This window comes from Strigops habroptila, chromosome 7 (assembly GCF_004027225.2).
Source record: "Strigops habroptila isolate Jane chromosome 7, bStrHab1.2.pri, whole genome shotgun sequence".
NCBI lineage: Eukaryota > Metazoa > Chordata > Aves > Psittaciformes > Psittacidae > Strigops > Strigops habroptila.
In genome coordinates this window covers 19,726,692-19,750,618 of record NC_044283.2, presented here as the reverse complement: position 1 = coordinate 19,750,618, position 23,927 = coordinate 19,726,692, and the positions used below count along the sequence as shown (strand labels likewise).

Sequence of the window (23,927 nt, the reverse complement as noted above, 5' to 3'; positions counted from 1 at the left end):
CTGTGATCAGAGTAGAGAGAGGAGGTCAAGCTTGGTAGCCCAGAATTGTGTGCTATTTGAAAACCACAATCTTCTCAATCTGTTGCCATCGATAAAGACGCTCTCGCAAACATGTCGTCAACTCGGAGAGTGCTTTTCCTGAAGAAAAGCACATGTTAAAGTTACATACACTGCTCTTAAAGATAAAGCAAAGCAACACAAGTACAGTCACTCCGGCATACCAGAACATCCATTAGGATTGTGCAAATATTCACACTTTAATATCTTTTTAAACTGATTTACTTAAACAGTGCAAAACCCACTCAAAAACTAAATTCCATAACTCCCCCAAAAATTCCATTGTTTCTAGGAATAACCACAAAAGAGTATGCATCCTGGTAATACTCTTACTTTGCTTCAAGAATTTTATGGTCCACTTCATCCCAGGGAAGAGCTATGTGCAACATGTAATGTTCCAAAAACAGTGCTTCTCTTCTTTTTTATCTTTTCCTGCCTGAAAAGCAAGATAAAATGCCAATACTGACAGGTAGCAAACACCAACTCAGAGGAGAAAAAGTATTCAAATGTTTACCTGGATAATTTGTATTTACCATGTCATATATCTAGCAACTGATCAAGAAAAGTCTTTAGCTAGGAGTTATTACCTCATCTTTGGCGATTGCCAATTGCATTTCCTGCATGCTGGTCTTTTGATATTGTAATACTGTACTTCAACTTCATGTGTTAACTGAAGCCACTTCTGCAACGCTTCTGGAACAGACCAATTACTTCTCAGCTTCAAACTCCTTCTCAGCCTTTTTTAAAGCATGCGAACCTAACAATCAAGAAAGAAATAAAAGTGTCACCCAAGAGCATCATTAGAACTGACAGCAGAAAGAAAAGTGAAATACTAAGCACCTTTATACCCCACAGCAACATACTAAGGCTTTACAGAGCTTTGGTTTGTGCCCAATTGCTGTCAAGAAGGTGGATCTGGCATTTCTGAAATACAGCACATGAATTTTCCATATACTCTATTACATATCATTTTTTCTATAACATATAGTCCCTAATTTGAATCTTAAATATATTTTATAAGACAGCATTTTTATTTAGTAACGATAAATCCAATCTATTGCTACTCAGCAAGAGCGAGACAAAGCTATAATCTCTCATCTGTTAAAAAGATAGAAAAAAAGCTTTTGTACATATGCATTTTGTTCCGTGAATTCAAGAATATTAATGATAAGCTAATGTACAAAGTGTATGTCTTTTTAGGGTTTAAGGATTATTTTACTAGAGAATGGCAAGATTTGATATTTTCCATTCAAATCTAGCATTAGAAAAATGCTGCTTTCAACGTTCCTAGTATCTATCAAAGCCAGGACCAAATTTAAAATCAACACTAAGATTAAAACATTTTGCAGATACCTGTACTAGCTCTTCCTCTGCATATTTGAGCCTACTGAGCTCACATTCAGCTCCCTCCCTCAACTCCCTTAGGCGATGAAGCTTCCCGTTTTGCATCATTGATCTCGTCCATCATTTTGCGCTCCAGATTTTTGCTTTTCCACAGCAACATTTCTATTCTCTTCTTGTGCCTTCTCAAGCCTTCACAATTGAACAAAAAATAGGAGAAAATACACAGCATATATGTTAAAAGTTGCAGCCCTCAGAAGAAAATGTCTCCAGCAACAGGGCAAGAGGCAACGGGCACAAACCAAAATACAAGAGGTCTGAGCATCAGGAAGCACTTTTTCACTATGGGGGTGGCCTGAGCACTGGCAACACGTTGCCCAGGGAGGTGGTAGAGTCTCCATCCTTGGACATATTTAGAAGCTGCCTGGACATGGTCCTGGGCAACCTGTTCTAGATGATCCTGCTTGAGCAGGTGGGGCTGGACAAGATGACCTCCAGAAGTCCCTTCCATCCTCAACCAGTCTGTGATAATAAAGACTGTGCAAGCTTCATGAATCAACAGCAATTACATCAGACATGACGTCCACATCAGACAAAACATGCAAACTTTTAGGTGAGTCTTCATTACAGGTGTAATAAAATTAAAAGTCTCCACAGACAATTGAGTTACAGGTGCACCAGAGAAGACTAGCAACTTTCACACACAAATATGCAATACAAAGTAGAAAGTAATCAGTCCAGGTCTGCTTCAATCTTAAGAGATTAAAAACAGGACAAATGTTCTCATTTTCCATGTATCTAAGCATTCCAAAGTAAACTATAACTATATGAAAATAACAGTACATACTTCCAAATCTGTAGGTAAAAAATACTTAATCTCTATTCTTTACCTTCATCACCATGTTCATATGGCCTACTAAAATATCCAAGAGGAACTTCTATCCAAAAACCATCACCACTGAAATTACAATTTCTATGCAAAATGAAGATGAACAAGGCAGCCAAATGCAAATAATTTATGACTGTAAAGGATTTACTGTATTTGTATTTAGCCTCAAAACAAAAGAATAACTAAGCATTAACTTCTTTAGTTTTTATAACCTTTCCTGCAAGTCAAGAAGACTTTGCTCTGCTGTTTGGAGACTTTCTAAATCCTTCATCATTTTTGTGATATGTTCTCTTGAAGTTCTGTTCTGCGTAAATGCAAACCAGCAGCCTCCAAAACCAATAACTATAGAAACTGTTAATATAAAATCCTTCATCCAGTTGTGAGGGGGACCTGTGCAGAAAACAACATGATCATTAGCTAATTCACTGATACAGACAACAGACTATGGAGTTTTTCCCCACCCTTTACAGCCTAAAAGGTGACAGAACCCGATACTAAACAAAATTCCAGGTTGTTTATCTCAAACCACCTTCAACCTTTCAAACGGATTCCAGAGCATTTTCCATACAACATAAGCAACTCTGCTCTAATACAATCTACTTAATCTACATAGCTCAGATCTGGCCCTGACTTTTGCAAACTCATTCACTACTCTCTAAACTGACCACCAAGCTCTGGAAGGGCCTCCTAGTTCCAGAATAGCCAACATGCACAGTACCAGTAACTGTGTACTAGCAAGCATGCATACCACTGGTTATGTGGTAAGGAAATGTCTGGATATGCTAAAATGGATCAGATGTGAAACTGCTGTATTAAATTTAACTGCACTTAAATCAAGTCTGCACAAAAGACAACAGTATTGGATTTCCACTACCATCTCCTTCTTTTCTTCCTTGGGGAAAGGCATCCCCTCTCACTTCAGCATCCCGGCTTACACCATCCAAGCTAATGCAGAAGTGAATGCAACATTAGCTGTAAGTGTAATTTAAACAGTAAAAAACTTTTAGAGTACACTTCTTGTGACACAAAAGCCAATATCAATCTGTCAAGTGGGGTTATACTAAAATTCCTACACAATCTTTGTCCTGATCCCAGCATTCTGATCTTTTTTAATTCATTCCCCAGTTCCACAATGCATGCCAAGTAACCTGTCAGTACATCCACAAAATAGGCAAGCTGTCCTACCTATCAAGTATCAAGCGCCACTGAAAATCCTATCTGTTGAATTCTTACAAACAAGAGGTAAGACCAAAAAAAAAAAAAAAAACCACACCACTTAAAAAAAAATACTAACGGGTGAGAGGTCCAAATAAAACAACATCCAATGCTTTAAGCTGAAGCTTCTGTCTATGGCTCCGGTCAATTATTTTCAAGTGAGAGATCATGAAAGCATGTTCATTTACTGCTATCCTGTTAATGATAAGACAAAGTGTTACCTATTCCAGAAGCTATAAGCAAAACCAGTCTATGGAAAGAAATACATCAATAGCATTTCCCACAGTTATATAGGTTATAGTTATGCAATTAGAGTGAGAGATACAATACAATGACAACAGTGCTATTAAAAAAGCGTACCAGCATGTGCCAAAGGAAGAACATCAAATCATTTCCCTATTTCTTTCTGGAACAATCATAAAACAAACCCATTTAGCATAGTTAGAGGTAATGGTATATATGAAGACTTGTGACACCAACTCTCCAGAATACATACAATACTCAAATTTCATAGTTATGCTCAAAAAAAGGGGGTTCTGCAGGTAGTTTGAGGTATACCCATACAATAGATTGGAAGTTGTTCAAAAGGAAGTTCGCTACTGTACAGAATTATGTCCATCGATAAAAGCTTCAACAGCAAGAAACAAAAACAAAAGCAGCATTTATATTTGAATTATTTTGGCAGGGAAAAAAAAAAAAAAAAAAAAACAAAACCCAAAAAACAACCAAAACCACAACCAAAAACCAGACAGCTTTTCAAAACTGCAAGGATGCTACTCTCTCCTTGCATTTGACTGTATCTTGTTAGACTTTAGGCTCACATAGTTGTTCCCACATAAAGACTAAAGCAGCAACCTAGAGGGAATTACTTGAAACTAATCCAGAAGAAACGTTCACCTGGGAAGTGTTGTTCCATTGACGTTGCTGTCTCTAAAATTCTTTTCATACTGGGGCAGTTCAACAAATTCTGACAGCCACTGAAGAGTGTCCTCTTGAGTCCAGTTATGAACTGGAAGAAAAGTCAGTTTAATTACCTTAAATTTTTGTAAAAATCAATAGCAAGACATAGAAAACAAGCAGAAGAAAAGCAGGTTACAATGAGCAAGAAGGTTTAGCCAAATATTACTGCAGAAAAATTAGCATTAACATTCACCAAGGTGTTTCTGGCACCTTGCCTTTTTTATTATATGCTTTCTCAAAGGAAGCTTAGGCAAACTATAAACAAAAAAGCATGGAACCAATAGAAACATTTATTAAAAATTCCCCAGAGTAATTTAGTGTCTTGCTTTATTTAAATCAGGACAGCATCTTGTGACTTATAACTGCTTAAACTGATCTCGGCCTCAATCCTTTTGTCCGTACTACCCCTGCAGAACTGAACGCATGTCAGCACGTGCTGTAGCCATTTGAGGCAATGTACCAAGATCTTTCCCACGATGACGGCTGAAGAACTTGTCTTCCCAAGAACCTCCATAGAGGCTCATGCCTACTAACCACAAAATGGGAGCAGACAAGAGAGGAAGAGAGAAGACTGAAAGAAAATACTGAGACAAAGAAGAAATTTAACAGGAAAACAATTAAATCTCTCTCATATATGCCCAAAACAGCTGTCCTACATACAATCATATTCCCACTAAGAAAAAACATTTAAGTATGTAGAGAATAATCAAAAGTTTTCCTGTATAACAGCAACAGTCTATATAAGCTTTCATAGCTAAGAAATACTACCCATAGAAATACTATATACATACTACACACACGAAAAAACAGCCACCACCACCCAAACATTTCCGGACCTTACAGGCCAGCTGCTACAGCCTACAGCTTCACACTGACAAAGTTGAAGGGAAGTTGTTCTCTCCAGTTACAAAGTCTGCAAAGGTTTGTCTGCACATGAAAGAAACAGTGATAGCCTCCTTCTGGACAGATGTGTCTTTGCATGAACATTTTTTTAACCTTTTCCCCCCTCCCCCTTAAAACTACTTATGACAATGCTGAGCAGATATTTCTTGAGAAACCTTATCACAAAGATATATGCTTAGTGATGAATTTTGACAATGATCCTTTAGAAAGAGCTGCTGAAAATTTGAAAGGTAAGCTGCAGGCAACGGAAAAATTTGTGAGTTCAAATTCATATTTCAGTTTGCACTGAAATAAGGACTTCTCGGTCTCGTCTACATCAGTGTAGCTGAAAAAATAAGCTTAAACACTCCAAATTTTCATCATTCCCAGTAACTGAAGACAGAACACATTTCCCAGAGCCATTAATAGCTTTAAAAAAAATACACTCGCAATGCAAAACACTTGTATTCTCTCTGTATGAATGGCTACATCTCCTTCCTGGAATGCTGCCCCATTTCCTTCTCTTCTTTTGAGCCTCAAACTGTTTTCCAAGTATTGATCTTGCAACAGGCTTAGTTTTGTCATATTACTCTAAGCTTTCATGTAAAATGTCCGGGGTATATTTGTAAACAGATCATTTTCACGTTGCAAAGATTCTTAACTGTTTTGTGAATACGAAGCAATCAGATTTACAAGTTATTCTAAGCATCTCAAAATGGCGGTAAGATCATCCAGAAAGATATCACCTTAACTGCATTCCGGAAATAGGGTCGTATACTGATCCAAAGCAAAAGAATTGTTTTGATGTGGCATTAGAAAAACACACCTAAAATAGCTACTATACACTACAGACTTTATCTCTGACAGTGCAGAACACACAATTTCAGAAGACACACAATTCACTGAGTTTATAAATTGAGGGGCAAAGGAAAAAAAAAAGTATGGAGAAGTTTCACTTCTGCTGCTAAAAGTATTTTGTTGTCACTCTGTCAAAACTTATTTTTTTATAATTCAGTAGTAATTTGAAACATATAATCACGTAAGAAATGAGGTACATACTAACGTTGTTTACCATAGGGCCAGTCACATCTGTTATACTGTTTAGACTGGCATGATGTTTCCTTCACAGAATATCAAAGAAATTTCCCCAAACAAACCATTTGAATTTAGGAAAAAGCACTTTACTATTCATTATCTATCCCTGTATCAGATACCTCCTTCAGTACAGACACTGCAAAGAGAAGAAACTGAAGTCTATCACAAACTAGAATCAGAACTTTTGGTATATGCTTTGTCCTTTTAAATGGCCACTCACCATTTAAGTGAAGCATAGTCAACACATAGTCAACTCTTCTGGGATTTCAGTCTGAATCTGTGCCTATGCACACATTTCACTAGAAATTTAGATTTACTATGTCAAGTAATTCTGCATTAGCAGAATTCCAGTGTCAGTGCCCACAAATCCCCAACTTTTCCAGGTCAAACCGAACCCTAAACTACCATGTTCTCCCTTTCCTACAGCACCACAGTAGAGCCTTGGGAGATTGATGTACATCAGTGAAAATGTTCAGACTTGGGGTTTTTTTTGTTAATATCTTCTATATGCTATTTATTGGTAAGAAGTATTGCTTGACAATAAGACTGTAAGACAACATATATGTTTATTCTACAACAGCACTGAGAAGCAAACCAGCCTTTCTTCAGTAGAAGCCTACTGAAACATGACACAAGTGACATACACCCGGTGTACTGAAATTTGAGCAGGCCAGCTGAAATTCATCTCAATCAGCACTGCCAATTAGAACGTGCCAGCTCCTACTAATTAGCTGAGGTTGTAACTTTTCCTTATTTTAATCACCAGAAAATAACACAGTGCTTCAGACAGTGGAGTAGCAACTGACAGTTACGGTAACTTAAAGCACATAGCATTAGAGAGCAACCATAACATCCTTCCCTCTCACACCTGTTCTGTAAATAGATATCTTGAGAGAGGGGATGTCAGCAACACGCTTTGGGCAGTCAGGTGTAGAAGCCACAGTGTTTACACCTTAGTGCAGCACCCAGTATCTAGACTTGCATAGGCTGTTTGTCTTCTATTTCAGATTACAACTTTAGATTGATTTTTCATTTGGTTGGTTTTGTTTTAGTTTGGTGGGGGTTTTTTTGTTTGGTTGGTTGTTCTGGTTTGTTTTTTAACTGCTGTAACACCACCTGCCTGAAGGTGAAGACAGCAAAAGTAGCTTCAAACTTCCCCTAAATGAATGTTGCTCCCTGCTAATCCACCTTAATGATTGATTAGAAGATCAGGCTATAATTTTTTCATGTTAAATTTATCACGCAGCACAGTGCTTCAGGGCAGGCAGGCATGAAGCAAAACAAGGTTACAGTGCAGCCTCAGCACTCCTATGGGCCTCCTACTCCCTTCAGAAACCAAATTACATTCAATAAGAGTATTTCACAGCAAGGAGTGGATGACAGCCACCTATTAGGCTTAAAGTTGAGAACAGGCTGACCAGGCAATATAGAAAAACACGAGCTTGTTCTATATCAAGCACAAACAAAGATTCAAAAGTTAGTTCTGTTTTAGCAAGACTTCAGCAGCAACATCAGCATGAAATATGCTGCCACCAGTAGGTTTTTAAACAGCATGAAAAAGCACAAGAGGCGTGGCCATGACCACCTTTTCAACAGTCGAACATTACAGCTCCCGCAGAAAAGCCTGCCATCAGTAGCATGCTGGCCCTGCCTGGAACAGCACACAGCATTATGTAATTCACCCTCAGCCAAGCCCTGCTTGCATGCATTTCCAGTCTCCAGATATTTAAAACCTGAAACAGCAACAATTAACAAAGTACAAAGCAACCATAACATCTTTGCCATATGCATTTTAGTCCCAGTTGCTGCAAGAACACTTGTGCACTCAGAATACAACAGGTGATCACACATACAAAGCCAAATATGTTATAATGTTAAAGAAAAACTACTTTTTAAGGCAGTTTGTAAAAACTAGGTTTTGGTAGAACTCAGATTAGTCTGACAAACTTTTCATGAGCTCCAGGACTGACCACTGAAGTTTTACTTTGCTACAACATCAAGTCCCAAGGGACAACGCTACATCACCAAGAATGCAGCACCCTACCTATTCACCAAGACAGGTCAGAAAATTACTCAGCTGAAGGCCCCTGCGTTGATTTTACAGACCCCCTTACTACTATTGAGACTAAATACCCACACATGTCTCTTCACACGACAAATTCAGATGATCTTAGCCTATTAGAGGGGCAAAAAAAGAGAAAGCAGACACCCTTGAGACACAGAACTTTTAAAGATTATTATAAAAAGACTGGTATTCAGACATTAAAACAAATGTTCATCTGTCCCCTTTGCTGAACTCACATCTATCACCTCACCTCTTCAAGGCCCTTGTAGGAAAAAATAGAAGATGCACCTTTAATTTTAACCCAACAATAACTACTAAGATTCATACTTCAGAAAAGCTGAAAGGCTTTGTATATGTATAAATACTGCTTAGATTTTATCTTTAAATAGATAGTTAAAGCAAATTCCATACAACAAGCATATACTGGCATTTACATTCAAAGAACAGACACACAATAATAGAAGTCAGAGGACTATCAGAAAGCAGTGTTTTCTGGGCTTTAAACAGCTACACTATTTTCCTAGTCATTCCTCTAAATGGAACCCTCTCTGTAGATTATGAGATTAAAAAATTTCAGTGGTCATGAAAAGCACAAGTAACATGAGCTAAACATGAGCCCAAACTAAGTGACAACCTTGTTTTGTACTAAAGGACCAACTGAAATTGTGTGGAAACACAACAATAGGCTAGATGCTGATTAAAGTTATGGCGTGATTCCTTCCATGCAAGTAAAATCAATAGCAGCCTTGAAATTCCTTTAATTTGCACCAATACAGTCTGTGCCTTAAGGATTCTGCACCAGGTGGGGACTAGCAAAAACCTGCCCAGTGCCAGAAATATTAAAAAGCAATATTCTGAAGCTGCTTTTATTTTTCAGGTAATCTTTAAAGCCTTGAATGGAGCCAATTCTCAGGGTTCTAGTCACTGCATAAGATGTTTCTCAAGCAATTGCTCAAAAATAATCTGTTTTTCTTAATCCTAAAAGGCAACACCAAACAGCAATAGAAAACATCCTATACCATTAGCTGTACTTTCACTTTCTACCCTCGCATCTAACCTGTCTCACATCACCAATATCTTAAACAGCAAGCAACTTTAAGCTATTTGCCAAATACTCAAGACAAACATCTACATAAAGCTATATGGGAAAGAATGGACAATTCTGCTCAGGATAAAAAAAGCAGCAATAGATCTAGAAGATGTTTCTGCATAAGCACTAATGCTCACTGTCAAGGGTACTATTTAGAGCTTTTAATTCTCACACAGATACCTCAACAGACTACTTAAAGTTTCAAATTACTGATACCATCATTTACACTACCTTCCACCCTCTTGTTTAGTGCTGTCAAATTGCACCGGTACTATAAAGTAGCAGCACATAAGAAAGTAACAAATCAAAATTCCTAAAAATATCTAGAAAGGAAAACTAGAATTTTCCATGTTACCTAATATTAAATGAAAGTAGTTTATTATTTGAGGGGCTTCATGCTTTCTAACAGTCACCAGATCACTGTTAGCACTGCTATCATTCTAAGGGCCTCCCTGTGGTGCAACTTTAGTTTCCTCAACAGCATGCACAGTAAAGCCATTATAAGCAGGCATAGTAAGACCAGACATTCCTCTCAAAATCTTGTGTGTCTTACTCACACTGCTCACTACATTCAAGAAACCTGGAACAAAGATATACACAGTAGACAAATTAGATACTTCTGATATTGCTATAGCCTGCATTTTTGAAGACTTACTCTAAGTTGGACAAACAATCGTAGAGTGATAATTTTCTCTGATAACTTAGCTGCAATACTTTCATTGAACAAGATCTTCAGTAAGTATTTAGAGCATATTTGAAAAGATGAGGCTAGAAATCACTGGTTAAAATTTAGATATTTACAACACAGCAAACACTTAACCAATGAATTACCTCAGACTGCATTTAAATGGCTTCCTACACAGGATGAATCAGTGCCATGTTCCTAGTTTTATTTCTCTTTTGTTTCTACTTCTAGCTGTTTGACTAATACCAGATCTCTATATGCTCACAATACATTCTGGACCCCTGGAAATTTCTTTTTCAGTAGCTACACCATGGACCACACTCGGCAGTGAACACCGTTCTGCTCATTTAGTACTATCTTTTGATGTTTGGAATATTTGGCTCTACTCACTTCTATTTATTCAAAACAAATTGGGGGAGGGATGGTGGTGTTGGGTTATCAGTCTATTTTTCTTGTATGCCAAGTTTAAAAAGATTTCCCAAAATGCTTTGACTAAGAATTCTAATTCTTTGTAGCCCAAAGAAAATTTACATCTAAGTTGAAACACACTGGACTTTCCACTTTATACAATATATCATAAATGTTTTAAAATAGCTTGACTGCCACCCTTAGGGCTTACTAAATTAAAAATGTGTTTATCTGGAATTGAGTGCTTGCAACAGCTACCTTCATAAATTACAACCTCATACAGAAGAGGGTGTAAGCTAGCTTAGTTTATTTACAGTACACCCAGCACATCAAGAGGAAATTAATACTAGCTGGACTGAATGAGTTTTTAAGTCAGGTTTACATAGGTCTGTAAGTAACAGTACCAAAACAGATTCATGAAGATACTTTAAAAAGGTCATCCATTTACTACTCTAAACTACTTTGTGCAAGAAGCATTGAATTATGTCTATTTCAATAACCACCAAAATTTTTAGCCATTCTTTACCTACCTTCAGATGTTTTCCAGCGTTTCCACAGATCCTCAATGGTGATATGTTTGTCTTCTCTGTGCAAGTGACTATGTTTATTAGAGGCATCCTTGTATTGCATATCTTCCCTTAGAAACTGAAGGAAAAGGAAAACCTCTTAAATGCTAAAATAACAGCTTCTAAACAGAACTACAAGGAAATCAGGCAGAGAGTCTTTACTAGCTCTTTCCCATGCAAGCAGTACACAATTGACATAAGTTGACCACATCAAAGACTCAGAAAGCAAGTTAAACACTTTTACAGGAATTGATTTTCACAATGCCTAAATCCTAAAAAAACTAGCAATTACCAGTATACTAGGTTTAACAACTTTATTAGTATGCCTTACGTTTACAGTGATTACAAGAGTGCACCACACAGTCATACTACATAATTCTCTACTCTGAACACATTTAACCAGCTTCACCTACTTGAAGTCCATTTAAGATTTGAAAATGTACCAGTCCTTTATAAAGGAGTAACACTTGAACCCTGCTATACCAGATAAAGCAGATAAACTGCTTGAGGTATGAAAGAAAAGCGGTGACTAAATATTAATAAAGTCTTTTGATTAGACAACAAAAAATTGACTTCTATTTCATTAAATTAAAAAACAGAAGTCCATCTGGGCAAATTTTCTTCTTGCTAACCATTCCTCAGTGGTTACATTCCTAGCACAGAAGCATTAAACAAAGCTCTTTCGTTCTCAGTATTTAATAGGAAGCCTGTGTCAAAATACTGCATTTTGCCTTTCAGTAAACATGATAAAAAGGAATAGCCTGGAATCCCATCATATATAGCAGCGTTGTATCGGTATTTCACAAGTCACTACAAACAGGTTCTCCAAATGTATACAAAGGAAAAAAAAAAAAGCATGGAACTGTAAACCCCGTTTTGTTTTTATTTCACAGAGGCCTAGAAGACTTGGAATCCTGGTTAGCAAACCACCTCTCATTAATAGTGAAAACCTACCACAGATACCAGTCCCTAAAAGCACAGCATGAGCCATGTCCGTGGGTGGAGATATTAATATTAGTACCAGAAAGCTAACATGACAGCTAAGTCATCTTCCACAAGCAATTACTTGCTTGCTTCATTTCCTAAAGAATAAAGAGGCCCAAACAAGAACAGCTATAGGCAGTCATGACACTAACTCAAAAAACAGCTTTTTAAGTGGCTGGTCATATGTCATCACCACTTCGAGCGGAGGTGAAGAAGAAAGCCAAGCTAGTGATGCGCTGCAGAAGACCCCCACTTAAAATTTAGCCTTGCTTTATCTGCAAAGCTTCCTGCACAGATCCCATTTCTAACAAATCTAGAGACTAAGTTATTCAAAAAACTGAAAAGTAGTCAATTGTAAACCATAATATTAACTCTTAATAAAAAGAGGCAGTCTATGGTAGCAGAAATATGCAAGAAAAGCTAACACAAATTCCCCTTATTAAAAACTTCAATCCTACTTGGAAGTAGGGGAATCTAAAAACATGGGAAGGGATTCAAGTTTCTCCTCTGCTAGACTTGGGATAAAGTATGATTTGCCTTCCCTAATCCAATCACAAAGTCCTATGTGTCTCTACGACACATAGGTTCCAGGTTGAACGCAAACCCTCTCTCATTCATCTATCACTTCAAAACTTATCAGACATTAGCTTTCTAAAGCCTTTTGATTCCTAAAATAGTTCCATTTAGCCCATACAAATTGCATGGCACTTTTCACTCCTCTTCCCTATATATATGAGAAAGCCATAAATACAGGTATTTATACACACACAGAGATGTGTATAAATGAGAAATACAGGAGAAATTTATGAAATATATGAAAACAAATGAAAATAGCAGCCTGTTAGGGCAATTACAGATCTTCTGAAACACCATGGACCAGCAACTGTAAAAAAGTACAATAAGCACAGAAAAGGACTGACTGCTGTAGCTATATGCAAATTTAAAAATACCTCTTGCATATTCCATCATCCAAGTGTGAATTCTGAGTACTTCCCCAATTAGTACAGCTACCATGAAGCTGGCAATTTCCATAGCTAACATGCAACATGCAATCAAAGCTGGATTACCTTGTTGGTTCCCACCTTATGTTTATTAAAGGGATAAATTGAAGAAAAGGAACCAAACAATAGGAAAACAAAAAATCATCTTATTCATTAATGTCTCTCAAATTTTCCAGATTCGAGTACAGTCTCACAGCTGGAGCAGCAGGAAAGAACTGATGTTTGCCCACCTCACCTTTTCCCTTCACACTGCAAGTACCTACTATCAACTACTATCCCCAGCATGTTTTTTGGAATAACGTACTAAAAGGACAGCAAAAAATACATTATGGTGCTCTCCCTGTAAAAGCTATCTCACTTCATATGAGAGTTAAGGTACATGTTAACACTCTTTAGCTTTCTAGTGACTGGTGATGCACTGCCCTTGGAGACTTCAAATGTCAGGTGTGGACACTCATTTTAAAAACAAACATCATAGGCAATCAAGTTTCTGAAGAGGAACAGAATGAGATATATACTGCACTCAAAAGGTTTCAGCACATTTTGCATCTCGTCAGCTAAAAGTCATTTCAGATCAGTTTTATTCTTAAGAAATAAACTTGCTTCTATCTTTACTGCTAGTTGGCAGCAAAGGTTGTAAAATACTTCAAGACAAGAACATCTGAACAGTTGCAGGTGCTGTCAAGTAAAATCTGAACTGCTGTTAACAATACTACATACAGGAATAAAAAAGATGCTGACTGCTATACTAAAAAAGCTTCAAGGTGTTACGACTCACCCCAAAGCACTATAAAGGTACTACAAGAAAGCATTCTGATTTTTAAAATGAGACTGGCATGGGTTACCTTGGCACCCAGATAAGCAATACAAACAAGAGTTTGTGGAAAACTTGCAGCATTTCTGTCATTCTGCTACAGAGCCCGCAGAGGGAGCAAGAGTTAACATATGAATTCATATTCTCAATACAGTGCTCGAGCACAACCTGCTACAGGGTCGGGGAGAGGGGAATGAAAAGCCCAATTTCAAATTTCATCACAAATACAGAAAACAAATCCAAGTTCAAAACACAAGATTTCGTGGGAGAATAGGAGGGCAGCGGAAAAGATCTGGTTTATACTGAGAGGCTGCTGAGAATATTTGGCTAAGTCCCTTTTTTAAAAAGGGGCTGTCAACACACAAACTTGTAAGCAGGTTGCATTTAGTAATCAGTAGGCAGTTACTCCTCAGGGGGAGAGATTATGCGCTTATGAGAATTTCTTCAGGAAAAGAAAGAAGCTCCTCTTCTGCTCAATGCTACCCACATTGCTCCCAGATCCAGTGAGAATAATCACAATGACTTTCTCAGTGAGGTTCTCTAACAACCAGATAGTCACAACGGTAGTTACAGTGTGCACAGCTGGAAAGAGGACGTCATGTTTCAAAGAATGAATCCATTTACTAATGAAGAGCTATGACATGAAACATTGCTCTCCTGTTTAAAAGATCTGTTTCATAACTGGCCTGATATGGAAGTGCTCCTTTAAGAAAAGGAATTGTGTCCTAAATTGAAGAAAGCCATAAAAAGAGGATTTTCCTGTTCTTTGTCATGGCAGCTAATCTCTCTTCTGTTGCCCTGCTCATTAAGTATACAAACAAAAGGTTAGAAAAATAACTTTAAATGGAGAGGTTAAAAGAATAAGCTCTAAACAAAAAACATCTAAGAATTATCTTAGCCAACATAATTACTCAAGAGGGAGAAGGCTTTTTAAGACTACAAAGTTGAAACAAAGAAAGCAGCAGATAAGATACCTTAACAGTGTGAAACAAAAAAAATCATTTGTCAAAGCAGTTACCTCAAAAACAAGTAAAGCGTAAAAAAAAAAAACAACAAACCATCACACCTAGACTCAAAACTGGAGCTTTGGTCCCAAAAGTACCATTACAACTGTGCTTCCACAAAGATTCACATCCCAAAGCCCAAGGTTCAGCAGTGTAATAGGTTGAGAGGAAACCTTCTCCCCCCTGGAGGGAAACAAAACTTGTGGAGTCCTGGAACAGAGTTACAAGGTCAGGTAGGTACACAACCACCTTTCTTCCTCTTCAGAAAGCTTTTAGTACCATAACATTCACCAAAACCCAGTCAACTCATAACCAAAAACTAACCTGAACTAAGAGCCACCAACACGAGAATAATACATTCCAATACCAGTTTGACATGGAGAGCACTAAAGCCACATGCAATAACACAAAAAGTTCAAGTATGTTAAAATACAGAAGTTGCAAGAGAAGCCTGGTCCTTGAAGAGCAAATAAACAATTGCATACTTTTGCAATTGTCAGTGGAAAAGTAAAAGTAACTACACTCACTAACTGCAGAAGGAAGCACTCATGCTATGTTTACATTTTGTTCTGTGTGAAGGCTCAAGTTTATGAATTTCAGTTTCATCAACTTAAAATAGAGTCTTTAACTGACAAGTTTACTTTAAGAGCAATTAGTAACATCTCCTGGCTAAGTATCACTGTCTTCCTTGAGTATCTATACCTTAAACAGTGTTATGTCCTTTAGTTTTATTCCTTCAAAAGAAAACCTTCAAAAGTTACGACTTCAATTTTCCTGTAATCCTACCTTCAGGTAGATCCGGCCACTGTTAGACAGCCTCTTAATACATTCCCTCCCATCTTCTGCTACCAGACTCATTGCAGCTATCGCAATGTCACGCTTATTGGCTAAGTTAGGATGGCAAGTATGCTTTTAAAAGGCAATATATGATGATTCAGGTATGACAGCATACTCAACTGCCTACTCTACAGAAATGGCTTCTAACGATGTTACACAGTAAAATAAGAAAATATACTTAAACATAATGAAAACATTACTAGAAAAAGGAAGGACATGGTGTTACTATGTTACCAAATGTTACAAAGTGTTACCAAGTACATTTTAAGTAACCTACAAATTCTATTAAAAAAAAAAAAAAAAATATGGCAGCTCAAAACAAAATTGTAGTGTGCTACTGCAAAGCAAACTCTGCAATCCCTTCAAAGCCAAGGTAGAATTTCCAAGGGGGCATTTCACTGTAGCAGGACTAAAAGCCTGCAGTGCTACACAAGTAGGTGCAGACAGCTACATATTAGCTTAAGTACCTCTAAGAAGGCAACGGCCTGAGGTAGGTCTGATCCAAACCACATTGCAACAGGTTTCTATGCAACCGTACCCATGAGAACACACACTGCCTCTCTACAGGACACCTTAGCACAGGCACAGCCATGGACTAACACGGTCATAATGTTTGCAGACAAAACCTGGCTCCTACCTATCCTGCTCTGAAAAATAAAAAACGGTAAGAATGTGCAGACATGCCCAGAGTTGCTTACAAAACTTCAGGAGACAAACTGAATTATAATATTCAGTGATTAAGGAAAAGAAGGGGAAAAAAAAAAAAAAAGAAAAGAAAAGAAAAAGAAAAGACCTCTATTAACAGATCTACAACAAACTAACGGAATCAAGGTAACCAAACAGCTCCTGGGAAAAAGGTTGCTACCCTGGTTAGGAAGCTCAAAACACTGGTTTGAAAGATCAGTGTAACAACATTCTGCACAGTGAGATGTAACACATACTGATGAGCCATCCCAGTATTACGCAGAACAGTTTTTTTCAGTTTCCAAACCACTGCAGACAGTATTTCTCTACATGCAGAATTTTTCCTAACCAGCTGACAATGAAGTATCAACTAGTTTACAAAAATATGAACACCAGTTTACAGACCTTTATTATATAAATGATAACGACAAAACCAGTATACTAAGGCAACTTTACAGGACATTAAACACTTGCTGAGTGTATATTTGCAGACAAAATGAAGCAATAGCTCAGTCTGCAGCAGAGCCTCTCCCAACTGAACTTAAACCACCGTGAGGTAGGCTCCTGGTGCTTAACAGTCTTCTGCTAAATCTTTGCTCCCTCCAACATGTAACAAAAGGAAGAGAAATTCTGCATATAAATTTGCTATTGTTCAAGAACACAGAAGGACTATTCACTTAAGAGTCATCCGAGTTTAATATTAAATACTGAAAGTGTTTTTTGACCTCACACTTCATGCTCCTCACATCCAAAATATACATACTTAAAATGGGAGCACCACGCTGTCTTGGTATCTAGTTCTTCGGGATTTCCTGTCATGAAATTTCTTGCAATTTTGCACAAAGTATTTAGTACTCATACTGTCCAGAGCAGATTACTGAAATGAATGGGTCTCTCATCCAAACTAGTAAATCATGTTTCATTCACTTTTTATATCTCTCAAGGAATTAAAGAACAAAGATATCCAGACTTCTTTACCAACTCATCTTTACACAAATTGAATAGGCAGGTCTATTTCAGCAGTAATTCAGAAAATTATTTTTCGATAAGGTACATGTTAAATTTTATTTCTCCAGATTTTCCTAAAATAGTAATACTAATATATGATATTTTAATTTAGCAAGCTCGTAAAATAGATTGCAATGTACAGATGCATGTATCATTTTAATTCCTAAAACAAAGGAAGCATAAACAACCAAGAATGGGACTAGCAAACTGATTAAACTAATAAAAATAAGTAATAAAAGCATGAACTGGTTCTCCTTTATTATAAAGCCTTTAATCAGAAATTAGCAGTAATGTGAATATATACTGAAGCATACATTTCTGAAGTTATCCCCGTTCTATAAAATATTTATTTTGAACCAAGTAGTTTACACTTGACCTCTGTATCTTCCCCATTTCTATTTCCGTTTGGATTCTTCCTTTGACTTCTTCCTTTTTAGACTTCACCTCTTCATCCCCTCTTAAAAAACACAGCATACTCTCTCAAGACATTGTTTGTTCCAACTCTCTTGGATTATTTGCATCCAAAATGCAAATATTACGTCAAGCCCTCAAACAAAAGCTTTACAGAGCCCACCCATTCAGGAGATTGTCACTTCAAAGGAAGATCGTGGGCTGTCAAATATTTTGCCTCTGTCAAACATACTGTAGCCAAAGTGCAATCAGATTATACTAGCTACTTTTTCTGCTTTAATCTCTGTATAGAAGACAATCATACTCCCTGGTTTAGACCAGTAAAACTAGGTTCTTTTCAATTCTTACCTCAAGACAACATTTTAAGTCAGGCACTTCTTTGCATATGACCCCTGAGGTTCCAACTTCTTGGCCTGTACTGTTAAAAGCTACTTTCTAATCGTTTCATGCTTTCAATACTGCAGTTTCTTCCTCTTCCACCTAGTTTCTTGCTTGGGGCTTTTTTGGTGGTTCTGTGTAGGCTTTGTTGGGTTGAGGTTTTTTGTTAAGTAATTATGCAAGTACACTCAAAAAGCCTCAAATAAAATATTAAGATACTAAGTGATCTATCCACGCAAAGCTGTAAATTCATGCCATTAGCTCTGTGTGACATTAAACACACAGTAAGATATTAATATTTCAAAAACATCAACTTATTCTATTTGTATAGTGAGATTCCTTGAGGAATATGTAGGATCTACATATAGAAGCTCTTTGGAAACAGGAAAAATCTATGTAAATAGTGAACATATGATAAGTCTTACTGCTTGTGCCTCTTCATCGTTAAAACGAATCATGTACACATGGTGCAACAGATGCTTCCTGAGGCAGATAGCCTCCCACAACACATGACTAAAACCCCGGTTAGTAATACATTCTCCCTTTCAGTTACCCTTTTACAGCCTAACTCTTTAAATCAGTTTAAACAATTGCAATCTTTTGTATGCTAATAAAAGTAGTAATAACAGAAGCGAGATTTGATAGAAAAATTCATATTAGCCTGCCCTAAAAATTCAGGGCAAGTATTAGAAAGTTACATGAATCCTGAATGAAAAAATAAATAAATAAATAAAACATATGAGTAGCAATGTCAAAAAGCTCTCTTTCCCCCAAGTATTTTGTAATAACTAGAATTAGGAAAGTATCTTCCAGTGACTTTGAAAGTTCAGGGTTTTTTCATCACTACAATTATCTTAAGTTATACCATCTAGTCTAACTTAGGTACGAGACCAAACAATAAGGAAAAAATATATCCAACCAGTCCATGCTCAAACTAGAGCCCCTCTATCTTCCTTAGAAGACTTTGACAAATCCCTCGTGTGTTTCGATGACTAATAGATCCCATGTTAAAAATTTAGATCAAGTTTCCCCACATCAATTTCATCAAGGTCAAATACAAGCTTCTTTCCAGTCCACACAAGGTAGATCCAAAAGGCTTCCAGTATATGACAATTTTTGAGGAAATAAGTTTCTAGTAACAGGTAAAATTTTCTTATATCCTAAAGAAACTCTCCCTACAGAATGATTTTATGTAAGGATTCATTTTACAAAGGAAAAACAAACTTTATGTTTAACATAAAACAGGGCATGAGGAACATTAAGAAAAATAGAGTGCAGATGAAATGTCTGGAATTGCTGTTGGGATTTCTCAACAGGATTAGCAAATTAGAGTGGCCAAAATAAACAGTTCAACATCTTTAGCTCCTCTTACCTTCCTTCTCAAAATAACTTCTTTACAAGAACTTCCTTTCTTGGTGTAAATATACACTTGTAATTTGTAACAGTGCTTTAGTGCTGGTAAAACAGCAGAAAGTTGTTGTACTTTGTCACATTTTTGCTGCCAAATAAAAAGCTGACAAATATCTGATCAACATACTCAATATATGACTCTTCCAGCAGTCTTGCAAATAAAAACCATGAAGCATGAAACAGGAAATCCATTACCCTGCTGTAAAATCCCTGTATTCCATATAAACTTCACTTCTAATCAAGTGGGGTTTTTTAATTATCAGTCCTCATTTTTAACTAAAACAAGCAGCATTACCCACTTTGACAAATAGTGGTTTTGAAACAGTGTATATTAGGACATATTTAGTATATATTCAGACCTACTGTAATCAGGTAAATGTGTTATTAAAACGTCAGATCTTTTAAAGATTATGGTAAAGTTCTAGTAATAGTGTTACAAGAAGAACATACACGTTATTAGTTTAACTTGCAATTAAATTGCATTTCTCATTAATTTCAGGTTTGCTTTTAATGTCTTAAGGCGCTTGATGCAAATATATATTCATCACTGATTTGCATGGAAACTATATGTAGAAAAAAGCTAATTGGAGGATTTATTAAATATTTAATCCATAATTAAAAATGAGCTCGCAGAAAAAAAATACTACATTTGAATCATTTTATGCACAGTCAGTAGTTTGAATATATAGTTTCATTAATCTCTCATTACCCCCACCTATAACAGCATACCTCATGAACTGTTCTAATTTCAGTCATTTTAACAGATTTTAAGAGTAGCTTCTGTTGCTTGGGTTAATCTTGACTTTTCACTTGAACAAAGAGAAACTTAAGATCAGGTATAAAGATGGTCCACTTGAAACCAGGACAGATCTTTTGATTACTAATAAAATTTTTCCTATGTATAAATATTTCAGTGTTTTCTTTTAACTTTCTTAACAAATACAGCACAAGACAAGAGAATCACACAGTGCTGAGAAGCTCCTCAGGAAGCTTACACTCCATTACTAACATTTCAGTTTGCAGACTGGATTGTGCCTGTCCCAAACATGACCAGCTAACCAAACTTTCTGCAATAACATAGCTAGACTATTTTTAGTGTCTGAACTACCTCACCATGACACTCCCTAAGGTAGAGAGCAGATTTTTTCCCTCAAAGTTATTTTATTCTGGACCATTCTCTCTGTTGTACTGTATTCCTTCACAAAACTCCTATCAACAAAGCATCAATCACTGTTGATGCTGTTTGTACATAGTCACACAGAAAGGTAAGTAACATCACATTAAACTTGACAATGATAATTAATGACTCATTTGGGGAGAACCATCTTCCCAAAGATGTTACAAAAACGGGAAGAAAAAATCAGCACTAGATTCTTCTCCCACTCACCTCCAGTGAAAATGGGCTTCAGAACCACATGGTAATACCCTCTTCACTTCCCCTCCTTTCTCAAGCCTGTACCTGACAACTGCCAGAAAGCAAAATAAGCAAGAACAATGAAACTACATGGATGTTTCAATTCCTACCCAGCAACTCTGAGAACCCCAATGGTGAAGTTGAGACCTGCTTGTGACCAGCAGGTCCAGGGCAGCAACTCTACCCCTTGGCTCTCGTGAGACTCCATCTGGAGTACTGCATATGGCTCTAGGGCCCCAACTTAAAAAGGACATGGACATGTTGCAGTGAGTCCAGAGGAGGGCCACGAAGATGACCAGGTGGCTGGAGCACCTCTCCTATGAAGACAGGCTGAGAGAGTTGCTCAGCCTGGAGAAGCGAAGGCTCTGGTGAGAGCTGAGAGCAGCCTTTCAGTACTTAAAGGGTGCTTGCAAGAAAACTGGAGAGGTACTTTTGACAAGGGTATATAGCAAGAGGACAAGGAGGAATGGCTTTAAATTGAAAGAGAGTAGATTTAGATCAGGTATTGGGAAGAAATTCTTCACTATGAGGGGGGGTGAGACACTGGAAGCAGTTGGCCAGAGAAGCTGTGGCTCTCCCATCCCTGGAAGTGTTCAAGGCTGGGCTGGATGGGGCTTTGAGCAACCTGGTCTACTGGCAGGTATCCCTGCCCACAGCAGGGGGATTGGAACTAGATGATGATCTTTGAGGTCCCTTCCAACCCAAACCATTCTATGATTCTATGATAAGTGCAAGCTCTTTCCAGGACCACTAAGAGCCTGCCTACCAAACTCATTCAAGCACAGTCACAAAAAACTTCAGGCAGGTCTGAATAACCTTCCTTAGGAGGTACTTGCTACTTGTCCATAAAATGTAAGCAAAAACACATTTAAAAAAAAAACCTAAACCAAAAAAATCACCAAACAAAAAAACAAAACAACAAAAAACCCACACCTTTCTCAACTGCTGTCTATAACAGGTATTATTTTGCACCATGAAATGCCTGGAACAGATCTAAGGTAAATAGCAAAAATCAATGATGGGTTAACCAGGAAAACCTTGGAGCAAAGAAATTAAAATACCAGGTGGCAGATCACATCAACCTCACTGCAAGCTAAACCAACACCATTTGCCTACCTCTTATGCTAATTACAAAAATAACAGCTTTTATACATAGTTGTAAAATTTTCCTTTAGGCTAGAACAATGGACAATAATATTCCATTTCAGACAATTCTAGAAGTTAGACCTTCCTTCTACATTTGGCTGTGGGAAGGGCTGAATTAAGAAAAACAGTAACAACTACTCAAGTGCTGGAACATGAAGAGCAGCTATCTAAAAAAAAAAAAAAAAAAAAAAAAGACAGACCTCATGTATGCATAAGTGAAGGCTTTTACTCCTACCTCATCACTTTCATCTACTTCAATACCACCATCTTTGTCATCATCCATTTGCTTATGGATCATGCGGAGAGCTTCTAGACTGAATCGGTCCTCCTCAGTAAAGCACGGTGGGCTGAGTGAACTGCAGGGATCTAAAGGGAGGGGGGGAGAAAAAAAAAAAACAAACCAGAAATATTATCTACTGTCGCTCTAGAATATAAGCTCCCAAGCAAGAGAACGGGCTTAAATTTCTGTATGTGTACATGTCCTTCACCTCATATAGCCAGGAGGTCATAGATACCAAAGTGGGGGGAAGGGAGGGAATGGTAGAGGGTGTCAACTCTTATCAGGAGGGAAGCCCAAAGAATAGGCTAGAATAGTTTGGCTCTTGGATTTTATTTTTTTTTCAACCCCTGTAACTGCTATCTCTACCTCTTCTATATATCATCCACCCTCAGTTATATATCACTGCAACAGCAAATAAAGTCACTGTGCTTTCTAACCTCCTTTCTGAAAGCCTGGGCTAAACAGAACAGTGGAGGAAAAAAAACCTGTCATTCCTACAATCATAGCTTCATAAACAGGTAACAAAGGGATGATAGCCGTACTGCAGATCAAATTCAAATTAGATGGTACTACTGGATGCAAAACATTCACAGTGGACTGCAAGAGAAGCAAAGAAAACTCAACTGGTAACACCACATCCCATTCTCAGCCACGTATGTTCTGACTAAGAACAGCAGAATCACTGTGGAGCAGGATTCCGGGTCAAAAATAGTACATTTTCATCTGCATTCATTACCAAAGGCTGATGATTTGCATGCATCTGATGGCTCTGCTTCCACCATGTCAGACTGTTATATCTCTGTTCTTTCCCTTCCACAAGGCATATGCCAAATGCTCCAAAATTCTACAATGCATGATGATCAACCATCGTTAAAGACTGTCTTTCACAGACCTTGGCATTAACTAATAGCTATTTCATTAATTCTGATGTACTGAACACCATCAAAGAACAGAAGGTGGAGAAGGATACACAAATTAATTCTTGAAAGTTCAGCTTTAATAAGATAGTGAATTCCCACTGTAATAGCCATTATAAAAATGCACTCACTAGTCCCATAAACTGGTCCACTCCACTTTAATCATATCAATGCAAATACAAATTGAGGCAGCATGAGTTATTTTTACTTCTTCTAGTCTACCAAATGGTTAAGCTTTAATATTACCACAGAATTTACTAAAGGCTCATTTATGTAAGTACTGAAAAGGAAGCACATACAGAAATGGATAGGATCAAGAGTTTGCACAGAAAAATAGATTGGTTTAGTACTTCCATACCAATTGAGTCAGCACAATTCTGTCTATT

At 37.3% G+C, this 23,927-nt stretch overlaps 1 protein-coding gene across 1 annotated transcript in view; it reads right to left on the bottom strand.

Annotated features, from left to right (window-relative positions):
* STIM2 (stromal interaction molecule 2) overlaps window positions 1-23,927 on the bottom strand; it is a 97,866-nt gene that overhangs the window by 40,019 nt on the left and 33,920 nt on the right. Inside the window, exons 2-6 of the mRNA XM_030491568.1 lie at window positions 22,580-22,710; window positions 11,218-11,332; window positions 4,400-4,511; window positions 3,582-3,697; window positions 2,500-2,677 (exon numbers count right to left, since the gene is read on the bottom strand). Of these exons, the coding sequence (XP_030347428.1) occupies window positions 2,500-2,677; window positions 3,582-3,697; window positions 4,400-4,511; window positions 11,218-11,332; window positions 22,580-22,710 (652 nt within the window). The remainder of the gene's footprint in view (window positions 1-2,499; window positions 2,678-3,581; window positions 3,698-4,399; window positions 4,512-11,217; window positions 11,333-22,579; window positions 22,711-23,927) is intronic.